Source organism: Anopheles ziemanni, chromosome 2 (genome assembly GCF_943734765.1).
Source record: "Anopheles ziemanni chromosome 2, idAnoZiCoDA_A2_x.2, whole genome shotgun sequence".
Lineage (NCBI taxonomy): Eukaryota > Metazoa > Arthropoda > Insecta > Diptera > Culicidae > Anopheles > Anopheles ziemanni.
In genome coordinates this window covers 26,528,351-26,548,033 of record NC_080705.1, presented here as the reverse complement: position 1 = coordinate 26,548,033, position 19,683 = coordinate 26,528,351, and the positions used below count along the sequence as shown (strand labels likewise).

The 19,683-nt window shown below is 46.0% G+C and overlaps 1 protein-coding gene across 1 annotated transcript in view; it reads left to right on the top strand.

Annotated features, from left to right (window-relative positions):
• LOC131293296 (ankyrin-3-like) overlaps nucleotides 1-19,683 on the top strand; it is a 60,172-nt gene that overhangs the window by 28,672 nt on the left and 11,817 nt on the right. The window contains exons 2-8 of the mRNA XM_058321376.1: nucleotides 8,293-8,400; nucleotides 8,494-8,790; nucleotides 8,917-9,072; nucleotides 9,873-10,726; nucleotides 10,792-11,819; nucleotides 12,764-12,880; nucleotides 18,508-18,757. Coding sequence (XP_058177359.1) covers nucleotides 8,293-8,400; nucleotides 8,494-8,790; nucleotides 8,917-9,072; nucleotides 9,873-10,726; nucleotides 10,792-11,819; nucleotides 12,764-12,880; nucleotides 18,508-18,757 — 2,810 coding nt within the window. The remainder of the gene's footprint in view (nucleotides 1-8,292; nucleotides 8,401-8,493; nucleotides 8,791-8,916; nucleotides 9,073-9,872; nucleotides 10,727-10,791; nucleotides 11,820-12,763; nucleotides 12,881-18,507; nucleotides 18,758-19,683) is intronic.

The window sequence follows — 19,683 nt, the reverse complement described above, 5'->3', positions numbered from 1 at the left end:
ACTGGGCCATTACCCTACGGGAAAGCGGGCCATTAATTCGCGCACTGGGAACCGTCCAGCACGACGTCCAGTGGGTGAACGGGCGAACGGCGGCAGCTACTGCATAATGCATATTCAAATGCTGTTGGATAGTTCCTTCCCCTGCATCCTCCGGTGCGTTGTGCATCGGAAAAGAGGAAACAAACGGTTGGAATGAGAATGGAAATTGCTTCGGCACAAAAGCATAATCAGAAACATTCAAGTATTTGCCGGTTGGTCTGTGCGTTGGCGTCATTCGGGCGACCATTCGCGTCACTGACGTCAGACCTGCTGAGAGGATGTTGCAACGCGGCAGAGGAGGGAGGGGGCCTGCATTCGGTGGCCAGTGATCGGAAACTGGTCTAAATTATTGATCGTTTTGGAACACATCGTGCTACCAAGTCGCCGCACCACTACCGTTGTTTCGCGTATAAGTTATGTTGCTTTGTTGTTTCGATGCGTTTGTGGAGGGTTTGAAGTAAGGATCTTTCCCTTCCTTCTCCTCAACCACACCCTCACAAATACATCACTCGAGGGTGCCTTCCACTTGGAGCCACTCGACATTCCCGGATCTGCCGTTGATATGATTCGAGGCAAAAATGTATGCAGGTTAAAAGCCAACCCGACCTAAAACGCTTGAGGGAGTTTTAAGCGAAGAGCAAAACCTTTCCACATGTTTTTCTTCTTCTGAAATTTCCCAAAACGGTTTGCTTGCCGGAATAAATTTTCCCGCCCCCGGGGGTGGTCTGGATCTCTGAGTTTCGGGTGGTTTCGGCTGAAAATAAATCGCACCACCAGAAGACGCACCGGGCTGCAAAATCGCAACTTGATTTATTTGCAACAAGTGGCATCGTCGATGGGAAATTTAATTTCTTTTTCCCGATGCCCCCCCCCCCCCCTCCCCCTCCTTCCTGCCATGACGCTCATCACTGTCCGGGCGAGCGTTGCGGCACGTTTCCCACGTTTTGTTGCGCAGGCAAATTGAGCAAGAAAAATTAGATCACTGACGACGACGATGACGACGTTCCAGACCGGGATACGACTGATGTTGGTAGGAAAAGTTGCAAGGTGTTGAAAAGAACGGAAGAAATTCAATAGGATCAATTCGATAAGTCGACAATTTGATTGAATTTCATTACTTTCCTATGTGAGAAAATATTGTTTGGCTAGGAAAAACTTATTGATACTTAATATTAGTAATAACTGTAAAAGAACATCATTAACTTTTAATCTCAAAAGATAAAAATAACATAAAATAAAATCTATATGCAATTCAAACCGAACGCAATGAAAATGAAGAGGCTCAGATTCTACATAATTTTTCCCAAACAAACAGACTCTGGAAGAAGCTAATTAAGGAAGCATATAAATAAAAGCGGTCTTGATCAGCAATTACGACAACGAGACCACCATAATACCCACTCGAGGAAAACGTCTGGCATACCGCAGCGGCGGGGGTTGGCAAGGAGACGTCAACCTAACGCCGGCTTAACTTTCTTCGTCGCCTCTCTAATCGTGTTAACACCCGCAATTAGCCGTTATCTTTATTCAAACAAAACGAAATTGCTAAACAGGGCGTTAGGCCGTCGTCGTTTCCGTAGGCGCTAGTGGTAAGATGTTTTTTTTTCTTTCTATTCTTTCCTCTGTCATCGTGCACGCGATCTTATTGTTGTGGGTTGGAGTTGTTTCAAACCGTTCCAACGCTTCGCCGCCGGGCATGTGCGTAATTGAATTTTCTCGTTGTCATTTGGCGTTACGCGATTTCGCGGGTGGGACAAAGTTGTTGAAATAAATTGACACTTTTTGCCTCTCCTGCTGCTTCCATGCTGCCTACCAGTAGGTCAAAGATCAAACTTTGGATTTTTTGCTAGCAAGGGAACGTGCAGACATAAGCAGATCTGCTAGTTGTGAACGTGCTTAATGTTGAAATTTGCAACCTAAAGGGAAGAAACATTCGTGCTTCTTAGGTAAAGAGGCTTCGTTTAAGTAAGAAATCATACACGTGCATTCCGTGTTACAATTTAAGTTGCAACAATATAATGCAACAATATTAGAAAAGCTTCATGATCATTGCCTAGCAGAAACATGGCTTGAAAACCACGCCAACATCAAGCTTCGGCTTTTTTTCCTTTGAACCAATTGAAAGCTGAATTATTCGCTGATATAAAACTAACCGACATTCCTAACGGTTACAGTTCGGTAGCCCTTTTCCGATTCATGCTGGTTGATTGCCTTCATACCTAAATGCCAACAACAAGCAAGATGAGCGAAACGAAAGGAAAAACAAGTGCGGGAACAATTTCAATCATGCCAAAACACGCCCTTCACCGTTTGCAATTGCTGCACGCGATAAACGAAACATGTCTTCTCGGATCATCGTGCGCCGGGCGCAATGGCGGGAAAATCGTTCGGAGAAGATAAGGGAAACATGGCAAGGCAAAGTAAACTGGAAGCAATAATAACCCTGCAGTTTAGGGTTCAGTTCGTTTGCGCTTTCCTCCGAGTGTCTCTTCGAGACCGAGCCTCATACCGACATGTCCACCATAAATGAACGATTAGTGGATGGACATCGTAGAATTAAATGCCGCATCGGGGAGGGCGTTACGTCGGATGATATGTAATTCGACCACGGGCAACCACAACCAGAAGTCCCTTCAACCGTGGAAAAAAAGCGAAAAAGGGAAACCTCCTAACTGAGCCGGCTGATTGATCGCGGGGCTTTATTGAGCCGAGTCGGTGGAGAAAAGCCGGAAGGAGAACTAAACCCGACTCTCGACGGCCAGCGGCCAGCGTTGTGGTATTCCAAGACGATTCGGTGGATTGAAGTCCGTGTAGTCGAGGGTTAAGCTGGAGTAAGTGTACGATGCAGCCATCATTATCCATCGTCTCGATTTTCCCTGTTCAGATCGCGCGGTTAACGAATCGGCAGGCGGCTTGTCTTCGAATCATTTTCCTCTTCTGCCTTTAAATCGAGTTGGAGCAAAATACGGAAATGAAAGGAAAAATTGTTATCAGGTTTTTCGTCGACGACCGCAGGATTCGAAACCGGCCTAACGAATGGGAAAACACTAACCTAACCAACGTATGTCCGAGGGTTCCCTTTCAAGTGTTTCTTTCCTCGTGTTTGTCGTTGTCCTGCCGTAAGGTTTCGATGTCGGCTTCGGCGTGCGTGTAGTATGTCACACTCAGAGCTAATGTAATTCGTCGTGACCCCAGACATGGTTGCTAGGTGTGGCCTGGACTCAATTCACTGTCTTCAAATCTGTTTGCGTGCTAATTGATCATAATATTTCCAATTTTTTCCTTCTCTCCACTTTAATGTTTTTTTTTACGGTAACGGCAGGACAGGACTAACTTGATTTGGAAAAGTGATTTTATCGTACGAAAGATAAGGGATATCCGCTTTTATAAGGAACATTCTTTTTCGAAAAAGTAAAAGTTTTAATAGTAAACGGAGAGTTTGTGTTATTATCGCAGACTGGTTTTATGTTTATGAAACCCTGCTTAAATTTTTTATTTTTCTCCTAACTTTTGGTCCATTGAATTCGTCCCTCGATCCCTAGCGGGTGTTTGCTGAAAGCACACTTCACTTCAGTGAAGGATAGGGTTTTCGGTTTCGGGTTCTCTCCTCACTCGAGTGTCTCTTTTCCGGAGCACCGGACCCATCGCGAACGCTGTCGTGTCGCATTGCAGGCGGAAAAGACGTTTCCAGGACGTTTTCACCGAAAAATGAAACCGCATGTTCAGCTGTCGCCGATGTTTCCGTGACTCCTCCGTTCCGGGCTTGATCGCTGCTGAACATGCAGACACGCAGAGTCGGACGAGTTGCCACCACATTGGTTTGAAATTTACGATTTGTCGGGCAGGGTAGAAGGGTTGAACGAAATTGAATGCTGTTTGATGGTTTCGTTTTTGAAAACACACGAGGCCAATTTAATTATTTCTAGTGAATTAATCTTCCACGGGGCCACCACTGAAGCGTTTTCATACGAATGAGAGACAGCTTGTTTCGAATCACCGCCTTTTTTTTGTCGTGTGTTATCTACGAATCGACACCACATGCAGCTATTTTCACAACAAAGTAGATCGCCACGCTTTGTTGACTGTCGATCGGAAATTGACTGTAAAATAATCCCGCATCAGATTGTTATGTAGCAGTTCATTAAACAACAACCCCCTCCTGGGATGTCGCGTGCTCCCAATTTGCTTCTGTTTACGGCTCCTTAGGGTGATTACTTAATCTTTGGCTTATGATGCCCTTGGTGTTGACAGGTCCCCCACCCTCCTTATTCTCTATAAACCGCCATCAAAACCATTAGATTCCTGGAATTCCGCGGCTCGATTGTTACCGAGTGATTTGGGAACGCTCGACTGGAGTTTGGTACTGAGGTTGGAATAAAATAACAGAGTTTATTCGAATGGAGCAATAATCCAAGGTAAACGGTACATCGCTTCAGCTTTCGGCTACTGGATTTTTCCACTACAACAAAGTAATTTTTGTTTAAAAAGTAACAAGGGATCATATCTTTTATTTTAGCCACCTCCTCAACACGTCACGCAACACGAAAGGGACCAATTGGTCGAATTTGATTTCACCTTAGTTCAGTTGTTCAGTTCGTGGCCATTATCGCCGGGAAGGAGGGACTAGATCGTCGTCGTCACATCGCCGTGTGACAGGTTAATTACATTTTTGTCCAGGTGCCGGCAACGTGCCGCGACCGAACGTGCCCGTTCCGGCCGTATCGGAAGTACTTAATCACGCTGCTCTGAAAAGCTTGCATAACTTCTCCATCAGTTGCCATTTTTTTTTGCCATCTCTTCTCTCCGTCGACCGATTGCTCCCCGATGGCCCAGCGTTCTATTTCTAGCTCCGTCCTATCACTAACGAACAGCTGTCGTGTTGATTTGACTGGATATGTTTTCATGCTGTTGGTTGTCAGGGTCCGCTTTTCCACCTCGGGTTGACAGGTAGGCACCGTGTAAACGAGGAAATATTAGTACGACCAAATCGGAGACCAGTCCATCGAGTTGTGAAAATGTTGCCATTAGTATAGTTTTTGATTTATTGTCTGATCTTGTTTCCGCTTTTGTTTGCCGCTGACTGTGAGAACGACGGACTGAAAATTCCAAGACATAAATATAATTTCAAGATTTTTAAATTTATTTTTATTTTCTTGTCAGTTTTATTTTCTTGTTTTTTTTTCGAAATCAGTCATTAGTTCAAAATCAGTTTTTAAATTATTAAAATAACAAATTAAATTTTTCAATTTTTTTTTTGTATTTTATGCGGTTCATTTTACCCATAGCTCCACCATCCGAGAAGCAACACGTGAACAAGTCTTTCGGTGCCTTATACTTGGTCATTAATTAGGTTCAAGTTCAGCCTGGCTGACCTTTCACATCCTTCCCAGCATTCATCTCGAATTCATTATGCTTATGCGCTTCTTTTGGGGACTCTTTTCCATTTCAGTCTTCTGCTCGATGTTTGATATCATGTCCATGTACTATGCAAAACCTCACGGGAACTGTCGATCGAATCTAGATAACCTTTTTGTTTTTAATACGCATTTACTTGCCCCTTAACAAATATTTTTTTAACATATAAATTATCGAAAAATACAAGAGTCACGTAGGCGAAAAGAGTGCTCGAAAGAAAGGGCTCGAACGTGGTTGACCGTATTATCGTAAGTTAGCATGGCAGATAGCAGCGTTGCAACACTGGTTAGCGATCAGTTCTTGGACATTTTTTGCAAACATTGGCAAATATTTAATTCCTTTCTCTTGAATACATTTTTGGAAAGTATTTTGATGTTGCTTTGAATTATTTTCATCAAAAAGTGTTTTTATTACATTCGAATCTGACGTAAAATTACAAACAGCTATAATGTAACGTCAGTGAACCCTTGAGAAACATATTCACTGCAGTTCGGCCCATTCCCTTTCGTCACTACTCGGTGGATTAATGGGGTCATAACTTGCGCTCGCTTGTCCGAGATCTCTTGAGCATTTCTTCTTAATCTTAAATTGCTCTACCCGGAGTCAAACTCGGCTGCCCTTAAAAGCCCCTTCTGTCCTGCAACTTCGTCCGGGACGCGATGGTGCAACGTACACACGAAAGTAAAAAGTCGCACAAGTGAAAGCCCTCATAAACTGTGGGGTAAATTTCCGGACCGAATGGCTGAATGTTTCGGACCATTTTGGGTAACATTCGGCTCCACGGTCAGGGCACGTTCTGTGGCGCAATTTTCCGATTGTATTATTTCCCTTAGGATGCTGCTTGCTGCTGTTGGATCAGTTTCGTCGGCGTTGGATCTGGCCGACAGCTCTTGCTGTTAAAATACCGGCAGACCCCGATTTCGGGATCACTCTGGCGCACAAAGCGAGAGGCCGGGATGAGCGCATAGCATCGGCTTGTCATAAATATGCTCTTGTGTGTACCGTACCATTGCCCAATTATTTACTGGGACGCCACATTTATTGCACGAAATTGTGATTTACGACCTCGGACTACATGTCGTTATGCTGCTGCTGCGCTTCGTAATGTGGGACGCACTTATGCGTTGACTTTAAAGCAACGGAATCGTGTTGAATGTCGTAGCCCAGAAATTTGGAAAAGGCGGATTTGGTCCGGTGGATTAAAGCTATGTGTGAAGGCGACGCCATGCGATATTCGTGGGAAAGTTCTTTGCGGAATGGCGGATAAGGGCGTGACAGTCGTATTTCTTTGTGAAATTTAAAGCTTGTGGTAGTAGAAAGGCATTTTTATTTGAAAGAATGTGTAAAGGATTCATTAAATAAAACGAAAATTGCTGTGTTTTATTGAGTTCTGTGGATGAGAGGAATTCAAAATAACAATTTTAATTTCATTATTTTTCTGATTGTTGTTTCCCATCAAATAAATAAATTGCCGCAACAAGTAACGCTGAATACCTCACGTTTGTTGGTTGTGGTTACGTCTTGAAACCGCTGCTTTTATTACCACATCTCTTGACCAACTGGCACGTACAATCAAGCGCACAGCACTTATCGGACCCGAAAATAAGTTCATTTTCTTCCAAAAAATAACCAGGCACCCAACAGTTGGAACACAAATATGGAAACCCTCCCCCTCCCACAGGTTAACACTGGTGTGCCGTGAAAAATGCGCCAATGATGGAAACCAGACGGCCCGCCCGGGAAAGTGTTACAGCTCCCGCGGAAGCGAAACGATATTGATTTCGTTTTCCAATCAACTCGTCGACTCGGTGCTGCTAACCTTTGCCCCCAATCAGCCCCAAGTTGCAGCGACGGAATTAGAGGAGTTGCTGTTGTTTAGATTTCGTGCAGCCCCTGGACCGTGCGCTGGCTGTGTGCACCGTTGCACATTGGCTCTGGCAGCAATATTGTTCTTTTTTCTACCCTCCCTTGGCTCACGATGTGTTGATGCTGGTGCCGTCGTGATGTACCGTCGAGATTTCCAGATGCATGCTGGGTGCAAAGCAAGTGCAGTTGAGTTTGTGCCAAAGGGCAATAAACTAGCTTAGGGACGGGCAGTTGAATTTCTTATATTTGCACGGCTTAAGTTTTTAATCATTTCAATGTTTCGCTGGTTTTCGCATACAAGAATGAACTAAATAACCGGTCAAAGCGATTTTGGAGGGTATTCAAAAATATTGAAATCTTCTCGTGTTCGAAATGTTCCAATTTGATAAACGGATTCCAGTTTCAGCATTTATAAAAGCTACACATATTTACTAAGTAATTGAATTACATTAAGACGATTTACACAAATGGCTTCAGGTGTCTTGTTTAGACCACAATGTTCGGCACTAATAAATTAGAATTAAATATGATCAAATTAATTTTGGTTGCGAATGACACTAACCTCTTTAGTCTTGCCGATGATCACACTATTTAAACTGATTAGAAAATGGTTCGATGTATAATACATATTGATTTTTCGTAAGAAATGAGATCAACAGAAAATGGCAGAAATAAGAAAGAAAAGTTATTATTTTACCAACATGTGCGATAAAATATTAGAATGCTTATTACACGGGTATAAATAAAAGCACTAAGCAGAGCAAATCTCGGACAAAGCAGTTATTGGGTTATTATGATATTGTTCCTAAGGAAGATGATTTCGTTAACAAAGTGAACATAATTTATATTAATTAAAAAGTTAACACTGTCCAACCCTGTAGGCACACCTTTCTGGCAATGTCTTAATGTATATTTCAACGTCCACTTATGGCAGATCATTAATATTGGCACTTTTTTCCTCCCTTGTTACAGAATGACACAAACACAGCGTTCCTGCGCGCGGCTCGGGCAGGCGATCTCTCAAAGCTGATAGAGTACCTAGAAACGGGTCAGGTGACGGACATCAACACGTGCAACGCGGTAAGAAGCGCATCGGTGGTGACGGACCATCACGGCTGCAGTATATTTTCGCCCAACTCAACCTATTTCTTCTCTTCTCTGTTGCCATCACAGAACGGCCTCAATGCGCTGCACCTGGCGGCAAAGGATGGCCACTACGACATCGTGAACGAGCTGCTGAAGCGCGGTGCCAACGTCGACAATGCCACCAAGAAGGGCAACACGGCGCTGCACATTGCGTCGCTGGCCGGCCAGAAGGAGATCATCCAGCTGCTGCTGCAGTACAACGCGTCGGTCAATGTGCAGTCCCAGAACGGCTTCACGCCCCTCTACATGGCCGCCCAGGAGAACCACGACGAGTGTGTAAATTATCTACTAGCGAAGGGCGCTAATCCGGCGCTGGCCACGGAGGTAGGTGGTCTGCCCATTTCCTGCTCCCTGCCCTGTCTGGCTGTGTGTTTGGTAGCCTAACTAAAACTATGTTGCTAATGTTGCTTTCTTCGCCACTCTCTCTCCATCTCTCTCTCTTTCACGTAGGACGGGTTTACGCCATTGGCCGTGGCGATGCAGCAAGGCCACGACAAAGTGGTGGCCGTGCTGCTTGAAAGTGATACTCGCGGAAAGGTGCGATTACCGGCGCTGCACATAGCGGCCAAGAAGGACGACGTGAAGGCGGCAAAGTTGCTGCTAGAGGTGAGAGAAAATAATGTCCGTTTAGAGCGGCACCACGGTCCTGCGCCACGCAGGAAGAAAGGCGGGGCGAACCGCGTGTTTCTCGTTAGCGACGATGGAAATTACTTTGCGGTCGTACGGGCTTGGCCGATTGTGTGTGATATGATTGCGAACCTAAATTGTTGCAAAGAACCAGTTTAGATCAGAGATTGGCTTAGTCAGGAGAAGACTATTGCAGAAGTATCTAGGTAGAAACATTTATTTTGTTACTTAAAACGAATTGTACAAAAAAAATCCGATTTCAATTTATTTCAATTTCAAATCACAATTTCAACCAAAGTCAAATGAATTCATTGAAAGAATTGTACCACTATCTAATAGTATTTTGATGTATCTAGAAACAACCAAATTCTATATTTAATCTAATTTAATCTTAAGAGATACAAATTCAGATTAATGAATCTACGAGTTTTGAATCAAAATCGGTGATTGAGGAATTGGCGACGAATCATGGCAATTTATAAGACTAAACTAATCGCCCTTTACTATTCAATGTACAGGGTGCATGACGAAATTATTTCTCATGTTTAGGTATCAAATATTCAGATAAATTTGAAACATTGGAAAGTAAGTTATTCTGTAAGGTATACAAAAACTACCTAAAAAAATATAATTTAATATGTTATTGACTTAGGGTTAGATTTTTTAACTAATAGGAAGTGAAACTTGGCTTCTAGTATTTCTAGTACAATTGAAACACATATAATACTGACTAATGAGTGGAGAACAACATTTTCTAATATGTCTTATTTTTATTTCAGAACGAACACAACCCAGATGTTTCGTCGAAGAGCGGCTTCACCCCACTCCACATTGCAGCCCACTATGGCAACGTTAACGTCGCCCAGCTCCTGATCGAGAAGGGTGCGGACGTAAACTTTACCGCTAAGCACAACATCACACCTCTGCATGTGGCCTGCAAGTGGGGCAAGCTGAACATGGTGAAGCTGTTGATTGCGAATCATGCACGCATCGACAGTATCACCCGGGATGGGTTGACGCCGCTTCACTGCGCCGCCCGGTCCGGCCACGATCAGGTGATCGAGGTGCTGCTAGAGCACGGTGCGGAGATCATATCCAAGACCAAAAACGGACTCGCCCCGTTGCATATGGCGGCCCAGGGCGAACACGTTAGTGCGGCGCGCATCCTGCTGATGAACAAGTCCCCGGTGGACGATATTACGATCGATTATCTGACCGCGCTGCACGTCGCCGCTCACTGTGGGCATGTGAAGGTGGCGAAGCTGCTGCTGGATCGCAATGCCGATCCGAATGCGCGCGCTTTGAATGGATTCACGCCGCTGCATATCGCTTGCAAGAAGAACCGTATTAAGGTGGTGGAACTGCTGCTCAACCATGGTGCCACCATCGGTGCGACGACCGAGAGTGGATTGACGCCGCTGCATGTGGCCAGTTTCATGGGCTGCATGAACATCGTTATTTATCTGCTGCAGCACGACGCCAGCCCGGACATTCCGACGGTGCGCGGTGAAACACCGCTCCATCTGGCGGCGCGGGCAAAGCAGACGGACATCATACGCATCCTGCTGCGCAATGGGGCCTACGTGAATGCGCAGGCACGCGAGGACCAGACACCGCTGCATGTTGCATCTCGGTATGGGAATGTTGTAGCTCTTCGCTTTCATTCACATACTTAATTTCGTTTGTTTCGTATTTTAGAATCGGCAACATGGAGATTGTGATGTTATTGCTGCAGCACGGTGCAAAGATTGATGCGGTGACTAAGGATAACTACACGCCGCTGCATATTGCCGCGAAGGAAGGACAGGACGAAGTGGCAGCGCTCTTACTGGACAGTCAGGCCAACGTCGAGGCGGTTACGAAGAAGGGCTTCACGCCGCTGCATCTCGCTGCAAAGTATGGCAACCTGAAGTGCGCCGAGTTGCTGCTCGAACGTGGAGCACAGGTGGACGTCCAGGGCAAGAATGGCGTAACACCGCTGCACGTCGCTAGTCACTATGACCATCAGAAGGTGGCACTGCTTCTGCTAGAGAAGGGTGCTTCGCCGTACTCTCCAGCCAAGAACGGCCACACGCCGTTGCACATCGCCTCGAAGAAGAACCAGCTAAACATCGCCACCACCCTGCTGGAGTACAAGGCGGAACCGAACGCGGAAAGCAAGACCGGCTTCACGCCACTGCACCTGTCCGCCCAGGAAGGACACGGTGATATGGCACGTGTGCTATTGGAAAACGGTGCCGATCCGAATCATGCGGCCAAGAATGGCCTCACGCCGTTGCATCTGTGCGCCCAGGAAGACCACGTGGGCATCGCGGAGACGCTGCTGGAGCACAAGGCCCGCATCGATCCGGTGACGAAGACCGGCTTCACTCCGCTGCACGTGGCCGCCCACTTTGGTCAGTCCGGTATGGTGAAGTATCTGATCGAGAACGATGCGAACATCGAGATGAAGACCAACATTGGCCATACGCCGCTGCATCAGGCCGCCCAGCAGGGCCACACACTGATCATCAACATCCTCCTGAAGAACAAAGCAAACCCGGAGGCCGTAACGAACGGAGGCCAGACGGCACTGTCGATTGCGGACAAACTCGGCTACATTACGGTAGTGGAAACTCTAAAGGTGGTCACCGAAACGAGCGTCACTCACACGGTGGACGAAAAGTTCAAGATTGTCGGCCCGGAAACCATCCACGAGACGTTCCTATCGGACTCCGAGGACGAAGGTGAGTTGTCGGGCAGATCGCAGCCATGCTCGGGACATCTTTCTCGGCAGATTTCTTTTTCAATTTTTTAGCAATTGCTTGTATATTACGCTTCCTACATGTTGACGTTATACGGCTCCGGATGGACCGGTGAAGCGGGCGTCAATGTTTGTTCTGTTGCTTCATTGAATCATTGGAATGTTGCTTACGGAGAGTATTTCCATTTTTTTCAACTTTTCGCTCGTGGTTGCGTAGGGTTGGCCAATTTTATTAGCGGTGTTGAATATTCGTGTCAAGCTCCTACAATGACAATCGATTCTTACTGTGTTACTGTCCTTTATGATATGCTACAAATTATTGACTTGAAAAGATGATCTTTAGGGACCGGGGTGTTTACCAAACCTTACCTAGTTCCGTGCCCTCAAAAAACGGCATCTAACGCTTGGATGTGTTTCGCTTTTCTCCAAGGAATCTAAAGAGAATTCAAATATTTGACTGCGTTCCTTGTTTTTCAAACTTTGCTTACCTAGTAGTTTGCTTTCTAAACAAATAATGCAAAGCTTTATTCTGTTCTCGTTTTCTACCTTTTTCTTGACCTTCTCTTTCTTTCTGATAACCTCTAACTACTTCTCTCTATATCTTTCTCTCTCTTTTACTATCTTCCACCCCGAACTCTTGTATCCTTCTGTTGTCCTCGGCATCTTATTTTGTTTACAAAACTAAAAATTGTTTGGATCATCCTTTGGTGTTGAAATGCGCCAAAATTCGGTAACCGTTGCTCACAATGTCCTCCTTTCCGTTGGGCACCTGTCGATCATTCGATTCGTTCGTTTTTACTCTAACCCATCTCAACCCAAAAAACAACCCCAAAACGGTGCCGCATGCACTCGCCCGTACCTCCATCTTCCTGTTAACACTCTTCCCCCTCCCGCGCGTCCCACTCTGGTGTGTGTTCGTCCCAGGAGGGCCCGAAGGAGGTACGCCCCCTCCACCGTCCACCATGCAAGCCCTTATACAAGCGCAGCAAGCGTACGGCGGTAGTGGCGCTATCAAGTACTATCAATCGCAAATGCGTTACACACGTAAGTTTGCCCGGATTTAATCAGCCTGTACCGAAACAAATATTGCAGAAAGCCGCGCCTCACACTACACAGCAAACATATTTTCATACATACATGCACCAAAAGTACATACCTTCGCACACATACACTACGAACGTACACACTTTAAATTTCTTACACATATCGTAACAACATTTTCGCGTACATGCGGTCTGGTTTTTTGTTATTTTCCATACTCTTAAAAAAAAAGAAAACTACTCGCTACCGTCACTCAAAGTGTCCGCTTTTTCGAGCAAATCACAACGCCTGTACTCTACTTTGGTCGTCATCCCTTAGAGTAGTATATTGGGGTATGGGGTGGTTGGTAGATTTTCACGCTCGTGCCCATTCATTCAATCACTCACTCATGTGTTAATGGGGGGTGGCCGAGTATGTATTTCTTCGTTCTCTATGTTTCTCGCTATTTGTGTGTCATCTCGGGCTGCCAGTGAGCTGTGCGTTCTCACCAAAGCGAATGCCACCGTCAGCTGTTTGTTGTTGCTCACCGACGCACTCATTTCAATTTCAAAGTTCTCATTTCAATCACCCATTCGGGCACAATTTCGCCCGTAGACGAGCGCGTACACTAGTGATTTGGGGACTTAGTAGACGGACGCTAGGTAGTGGAAGCGCACCTTATAATGTGCTACTCCGTGCCCGGTACCGATTGCCGCAGTGTGTGACCCTTATCTCCCTCCCCCCGAGGGAGTGAGTACCTTCACCGCTCGGGGTTGGGGTGCGTCAAATCGGGGTAGGTCGTTCCTGCTTTAGTAGTCGCGACTTCCCGCATACGAGCGTGCGTGACCGGCCGTCGTTCGGTCGTAGCGTGCACCGCCGCTCCGTTTCGTGAGCCGCACAGAGAGAACATCATCCTCCCCGCGAGGAAAGCACTCAGTTGGCCGGCGAAACGCTGCTTCCCGCGCTACCAATTCTGACAGTTGAACGCGCGCAGCGACCAGAGGCGGATGTTTCCGGTGGAGTCGTTCCATTCCGTTCGGATTCCGTTGTCCAAATACGCCCCCAAGCTTGGGCAAGTGCGCGGTGTGCCTTTGTTTTAAGTGTCGTATTTTTTCGTTTTAGTTTTCCTTTCGACCGCAAACCCTGCAAGACCCTGCGTGCATTTGGGAGGGTTTTAGTTTGCGCCACCGACGTCCATAGGTTGGTTTGAGTTTTGCAAAACAAAACACAAAAAAAGGTGCACGAGCACAGGACTAATTACCGTTCGTTTGCCTGGTGAATTGTTTTCCCGAAGCAGTGGAAAATATAGTGCCCGTGCCACTATTGTGACACTCGGTCGTTCCGGCACGAGTCACCTCCGGGAAGCACTAGCACTGCCCTCCCGGTTGCGGGTGGTGGACGTTGCGGTTGTGTGTGGTGTACAATCAATTCACTCCACCCGGCATCAACGGGTGGACGCGGGGTGACGGTGTGTGGGGCGCGCCCTACATTGGCGATTTTGCCGCGTCGTCGTGAGTGGGTTTCGGCCTGTGCCTGTAAAATTGTGGACCGTTTGACCCGGCCGGAGCTCTTTGATAACATTACCGTAACCGTGTGCAAAAAGTAGTGGCAGTAGCAGTATAAGTAGTAGTAGTAGTAGTAAAAGTAGTGGTGCAGCACCCATTTCACGGACCCGGAGACGCACCGCACTCCCCCCTCTGAAGGTGGTTCGATAAATCTATCTCGAGGCTGGCAAAAAGTACGTATCGCGGCACAATTATACACCCGTTGTTGAGTGAGGGGTTATGGGTTGGGTCAGTTATTAAATTAGAGAACGAAAGCCGGGCGGAGGGAATTGTCTGCAGAATTTAATTGAATCTCCGCCAGCAAAATATGTACGTTCACGCAACGTGCACGAATAAAACGTCTTCTGGATCATGTTTTCCCCGCTGTGAAAGCTGAAAAAAGTATTTTCCTTTTGAAAAATCCTAACTGATGGATACATTCACCCTCCGCGATTTCATGGAGCAATCCAATGAACCACGACGTGATTAATATCCCCCATGATGGGTTACAGTTATTGGAATCCTCTCGACTCCTAAATCCTCAGACACCTTCGTAATCGCATCGGATCATAAGCATGTCAGCACCTCCTCCACGGCGTGAGAAGAGTTTTTTGAAATGCCAGAAAAAGAAACAACATCTCAAAGTAAATAAAAACGGGCCTCAACCACTTCTCAGCTACATCTTCGTCTAGCCACGTTCCTCTTACATTGAGGGCCTTTCTGGCGCGGTTTCCAGCCGGGAATAAGATGGTAGTTTATTCTATCAACTATTATAGGCCCAAAACTAGGACATCATCCATCATCCATCCGTTGTCTACTAGTTCGTCTAGCATTCCATGTTGCTCGAGTCGAGGGGATAATCATCTTTGTCACTGCGTGCGTATGACATGTATGCAGCTCGGTCCTTCCCTTGGTGAATGCGTGCATCGACTCTTGCGTGCGCTCTGGCTGCACTGCAGACCGAGTTCATAATTTTGTGGAATGCAGCCCGGCTTGTTCTATGTTCGGTGTTCTTGTCCTCTGCTGCACCATCGATTCGGCGGGATGGAATCTCATGACTTTTCCTTCGCTAAAAATAAACGCCACTGTGTCACTGTGCTATACTCACAGCGCACCGGAGACCAGTCTATAACCGCCTTCTCTGTGTGTGTGTGTGTGTGTGTTTATGTACGTTTTGATCTATGAAAGTCCATGGAACGTACGCCTTCGACGGTCTTTGGCATCCGAAGATGCTGGGGTCGCGCTACCCGGACATACCGGAAGAGATGTTTGCGGCTTTTCTCAACGAGCTCCGCAAAGTCAAAGAGCACGACAAAACGACCGCGAGCTGAAGTCCGTGCGCGCGTGTTGGACTCTCGATTGAAAAATGAGCGGAAGTGCGGACCCCATCTTTCCTGTCCCTTGCCTTCTCAGCCCTCCCTGTCGCCGGTCGCGAGTGCTTTCCTATTTTATTTCCCAGTCGCTTGTTTTTTTTTTACTGCCGGTCGGCTTTTGGCAGTTCACTTTTTGAACACTTTTTTTCGGAATTTTTTTTGGAAGCGTTGTGGCCACCGAATGCATTTGTGCCGAGAACGGTAGTGTCAAACTTCCGTCCCCTTTCGGCCCCCCTTGTACGAAGCCGAGCGTTGATATTCGTTCTTTTTATTTTGTTCTAAGTGGATAAAAATAAACTTTATCTTTGAACTGAACCAAATGCGGGACGCGCTACGGTAGCCAACCGGTTGTGTTGGTGTGTGATGCAACGCGACGAAAAAGTACCTTATTTCGGCAAGTTTTTCTCAGGAAGTTGATCATTCCGATTCGCCATAGTTTTCCTTCGGTCCGTGCTGGCTTGTCGAATACTTTCCTCTGGCTAAGTAAGCGTTACGGTTCTTAAGGCGCACTCCGCGAAAGGTCTGTAATTGCTTCTACCTAACAGGCGAAGAAAACTTGTTGCTGATCATAAGCATGGAAAATTTATTAAATTGCTCATGGCCAAACCTTAATCCGGATGTTATGATTCGTCACTAGCGACTTCACCAACAAACCCACGCAGAACAATATATGATATTGTTCTTAGGAAGAATGTGTTTATTTGGATCGATTATTAACTAAACCAAAATGAGCCCGAGATTGTGTAAATCACCACGCTAAATACACACATACACCAAAGTACGCCTAGATTGAAATAGAAAAAAAAAACGACGGCCGGCCATAAATGAACGTATGACGCACACCCCGGCCGTTGTCCTTCGCCCCTCTACTGCTTCTCAAGTGCTTCCAATGTGCTTCACAGCCGCAGCAGCAGCATTCGGAGAAATTATTCCCCACTTGCTCAGCACAAAATCCCGTGCCCGATTCAAACCCCGTTGATCGGCTCATTTTGGTCGCTGTGTAGGAAAATAAATACTTCGTTGGGGGTGGCAGGTTGTAAACATACCCGATCGCACTATTTGTACCACCTCCAAACATGTGGTTTCGAACGAGGTTGAGAATATTCGAACGGGACTCAGCAGTTTTCGTGGCTTCATCCAATACACACACTGGCGAGATAAATGCTGTTAAACGGCGAAGAAATAATTGCCGTTCCCGTTTTTTGTGAGAATTCTCGTTTACTTTGCGTTAGTTTTGGAATCACAGGGTGGTTTACAATAAATCGGCGATCGTGTATCACGGTCTTCTCCTTTTTTTTCATTTCATCCACTGTGCGGAGATTCTTAATCAACGTTTAATCGACACATAATCGACATAATTATTACGAGTACATAATAGAACGAATATATTTTATTCAGTTTCAAATCTATTTTATTAAAATGAAGTACGATAAAAACAAGGGACTTTTTTATGATGTCCAACTGTGAATACAAACTACTATCGCTACCAACAACGCTACCAACGAATACAAACTACTATCGCTACCAATTTTTCAACAATTAGTATTATAAGTCACTTGAGCGATGGCTGTTATGCCGCTTTTTTCTTTTTTAAAATTTTTTTAAGTAACCAATTTTCAAATCAGCTATGAAATATTGAATTTAGAATCATTTTAAAAAGATGTTCATGGTCATATTAAACTTGAGTTACGTCGGTTTGTTTTTACTCTTTTGTTATATCAGTTGTGAACTATTCTCGGTTTAACAGAGTAGATGAAATTTGACTGCTCACCTATGAATCATTTTTAGCATTTATTTTGGTTGTGCTAAGATCCTTCTATGGCAGTTATAGTTGCCGGCCCAGTATTTGAGAACCGCTGTGTTAGTGGTTTTTGCCGTTTGCTCTATATTCAGTACATTACCCGCACCGGTTGTGCTAGTGTGCATCAGTGTTAGTGCACGGAAACGAGAGGTGAGGAAGGGGCTGAGATCGTGTGTAGGAGGTTTCACGACGATCACGCGTGTCCATGCACGACATCAGCATCCGCAGTAGTAGTATATCATTGCCCGTAACAAGCGCTTGCGTGTGTGATGTGATGTCTAGTAGTTTAGTCAATTCCTGACCGCGAGACCGTTTGGTGAATCATAAACATTCGGTTTCCGTTTCGTACACCCTGTCGTCGATGGATCGATCGTGAGTGAAAGAAGGTGGCATTTTTGTGCTTGTTGTTACCCATGTTTTTAGGTTTTAATAGTTTTTTAATAGAGTGTCCCCCATTCCATTGACTCGCTCATATATTTGCCCACCCTGTTGTTCATTCATTCGAAGCCAGCATTCCGCGATTGCGGTGCTTATCGGTTGAATTCAGTAGTAGATTCGCACAGTAGTTGACGGTCATCGGCGGTTGGGTAAACATGTGGTCAAAGTTGCCCGAGAGTGCAGCACTTGATAGATGCAGGCGCAAAAGCTGACCCGATCTAATCTGGACGCAATCATTTCAACCAGCATCTCTCGCTATACACCCCCCCACTTCTCCTCTCGCATGGCAAAGCATGGTCGACTGTGCAGTCTGTGACAGTGTAGTTGCAGGTCAGCCGGTGCATCACTCGATCGCCATCCTTAGTGTCAACCGTGTGGAACGGTTTCATGTCGCAAAGGCAAACATTTGACTTGACGCAGTAGTGTGCTCAGCTATTTTGCTAATAGTGATTTGTGTTTGATTTTCTCCCCGTGCGCCCTCCCCCCCCGGATCAGGTGAAGACCCGATCATGTCCGACCAGCAGCAGTACAACTACATGACGAGTGACGAGAACAAGCAGTTCGACGATACGCACCTCACCAACATGAGCATCGATCCGATGAAGGACGAGAAGTACCTGGAGAAGATCATCTCCCGGGCGGAGAACTACACCGTGTCGGCCATGGACCGCTCCCACACGCCCAACCCGCTCGACATCACCGTGACGGACAACGTCAACATCACCCGGAAGCCGATCCACGTCGGGTAAGTATTTGGCCACCGATCGTGGTTCGATCGATAATCCATTAATGGAAAAATGAAATGACCGCTGGTCATGAGTGGTGGACACTACCCGGGTCGGTCGCCGCTTGGTGGGGCTTTCAGTAGATGTCGCTTCGGTTTGCAGGTTATGGTGTTTGTCAGTCGCACTGGGCCCGGAGGTTCTTTACGATCGCGTGTGTTCGGCCCCCCAGAAGCCAAAGTAGAGATCTAACCCCGCAAGATAGAAGTCGTAAAAAGATTCTAAATTAAAACCGATCGATTGCTTCATCGGTTCGCGCTCTGGTCGAGTGCCGTGTGTCGTGGCCGGCGACTACTACTGGCTGGGCTGGACGTGTTGGTCGATGAGTTGGCTTGTGGGTTTCGGTGTAGCTTCTCTTTTTATTTTTATTTTTCGCTGGCGCGCTCTGCTCATGACGGTGGTGTGTGACATGTCTAATATTTTCAATATTTTCACCAATCGAGCTATTCCGACAGTTTCCATCTCATGAACCATACATACACTGTACACTCTGCTCGTGCCGACACGGACCGAGAACACCCCCCAGACGGGTTTCTGTGAATACACACGAGTTTACTCTTGGCTTTACATGGATGCCTTGTTATTCAATAGAACGAAGTCAGATTACTTCATAGCATTTACGCCACTAACGATTTTCATACACTTTAAACTGTAACTCAAACGCAAATGCTTAAGCTAAGGTTCCATTCAGGAATCGACGAAAAATAGTTAAAACTGGTTTTAAACATTAGCTTTTATCCAAAAGTCATTTTATCGTTCAGTCAGATATTATATCGTTGATATTTAAAAAACAAATGGATGAAACACCATGCGGCTCCATCAAAGTAAATGCAGTGGAGAGTATAAGGTTAGGGACGTCGCATACTTTCTTCACCATTCAAACATTAAT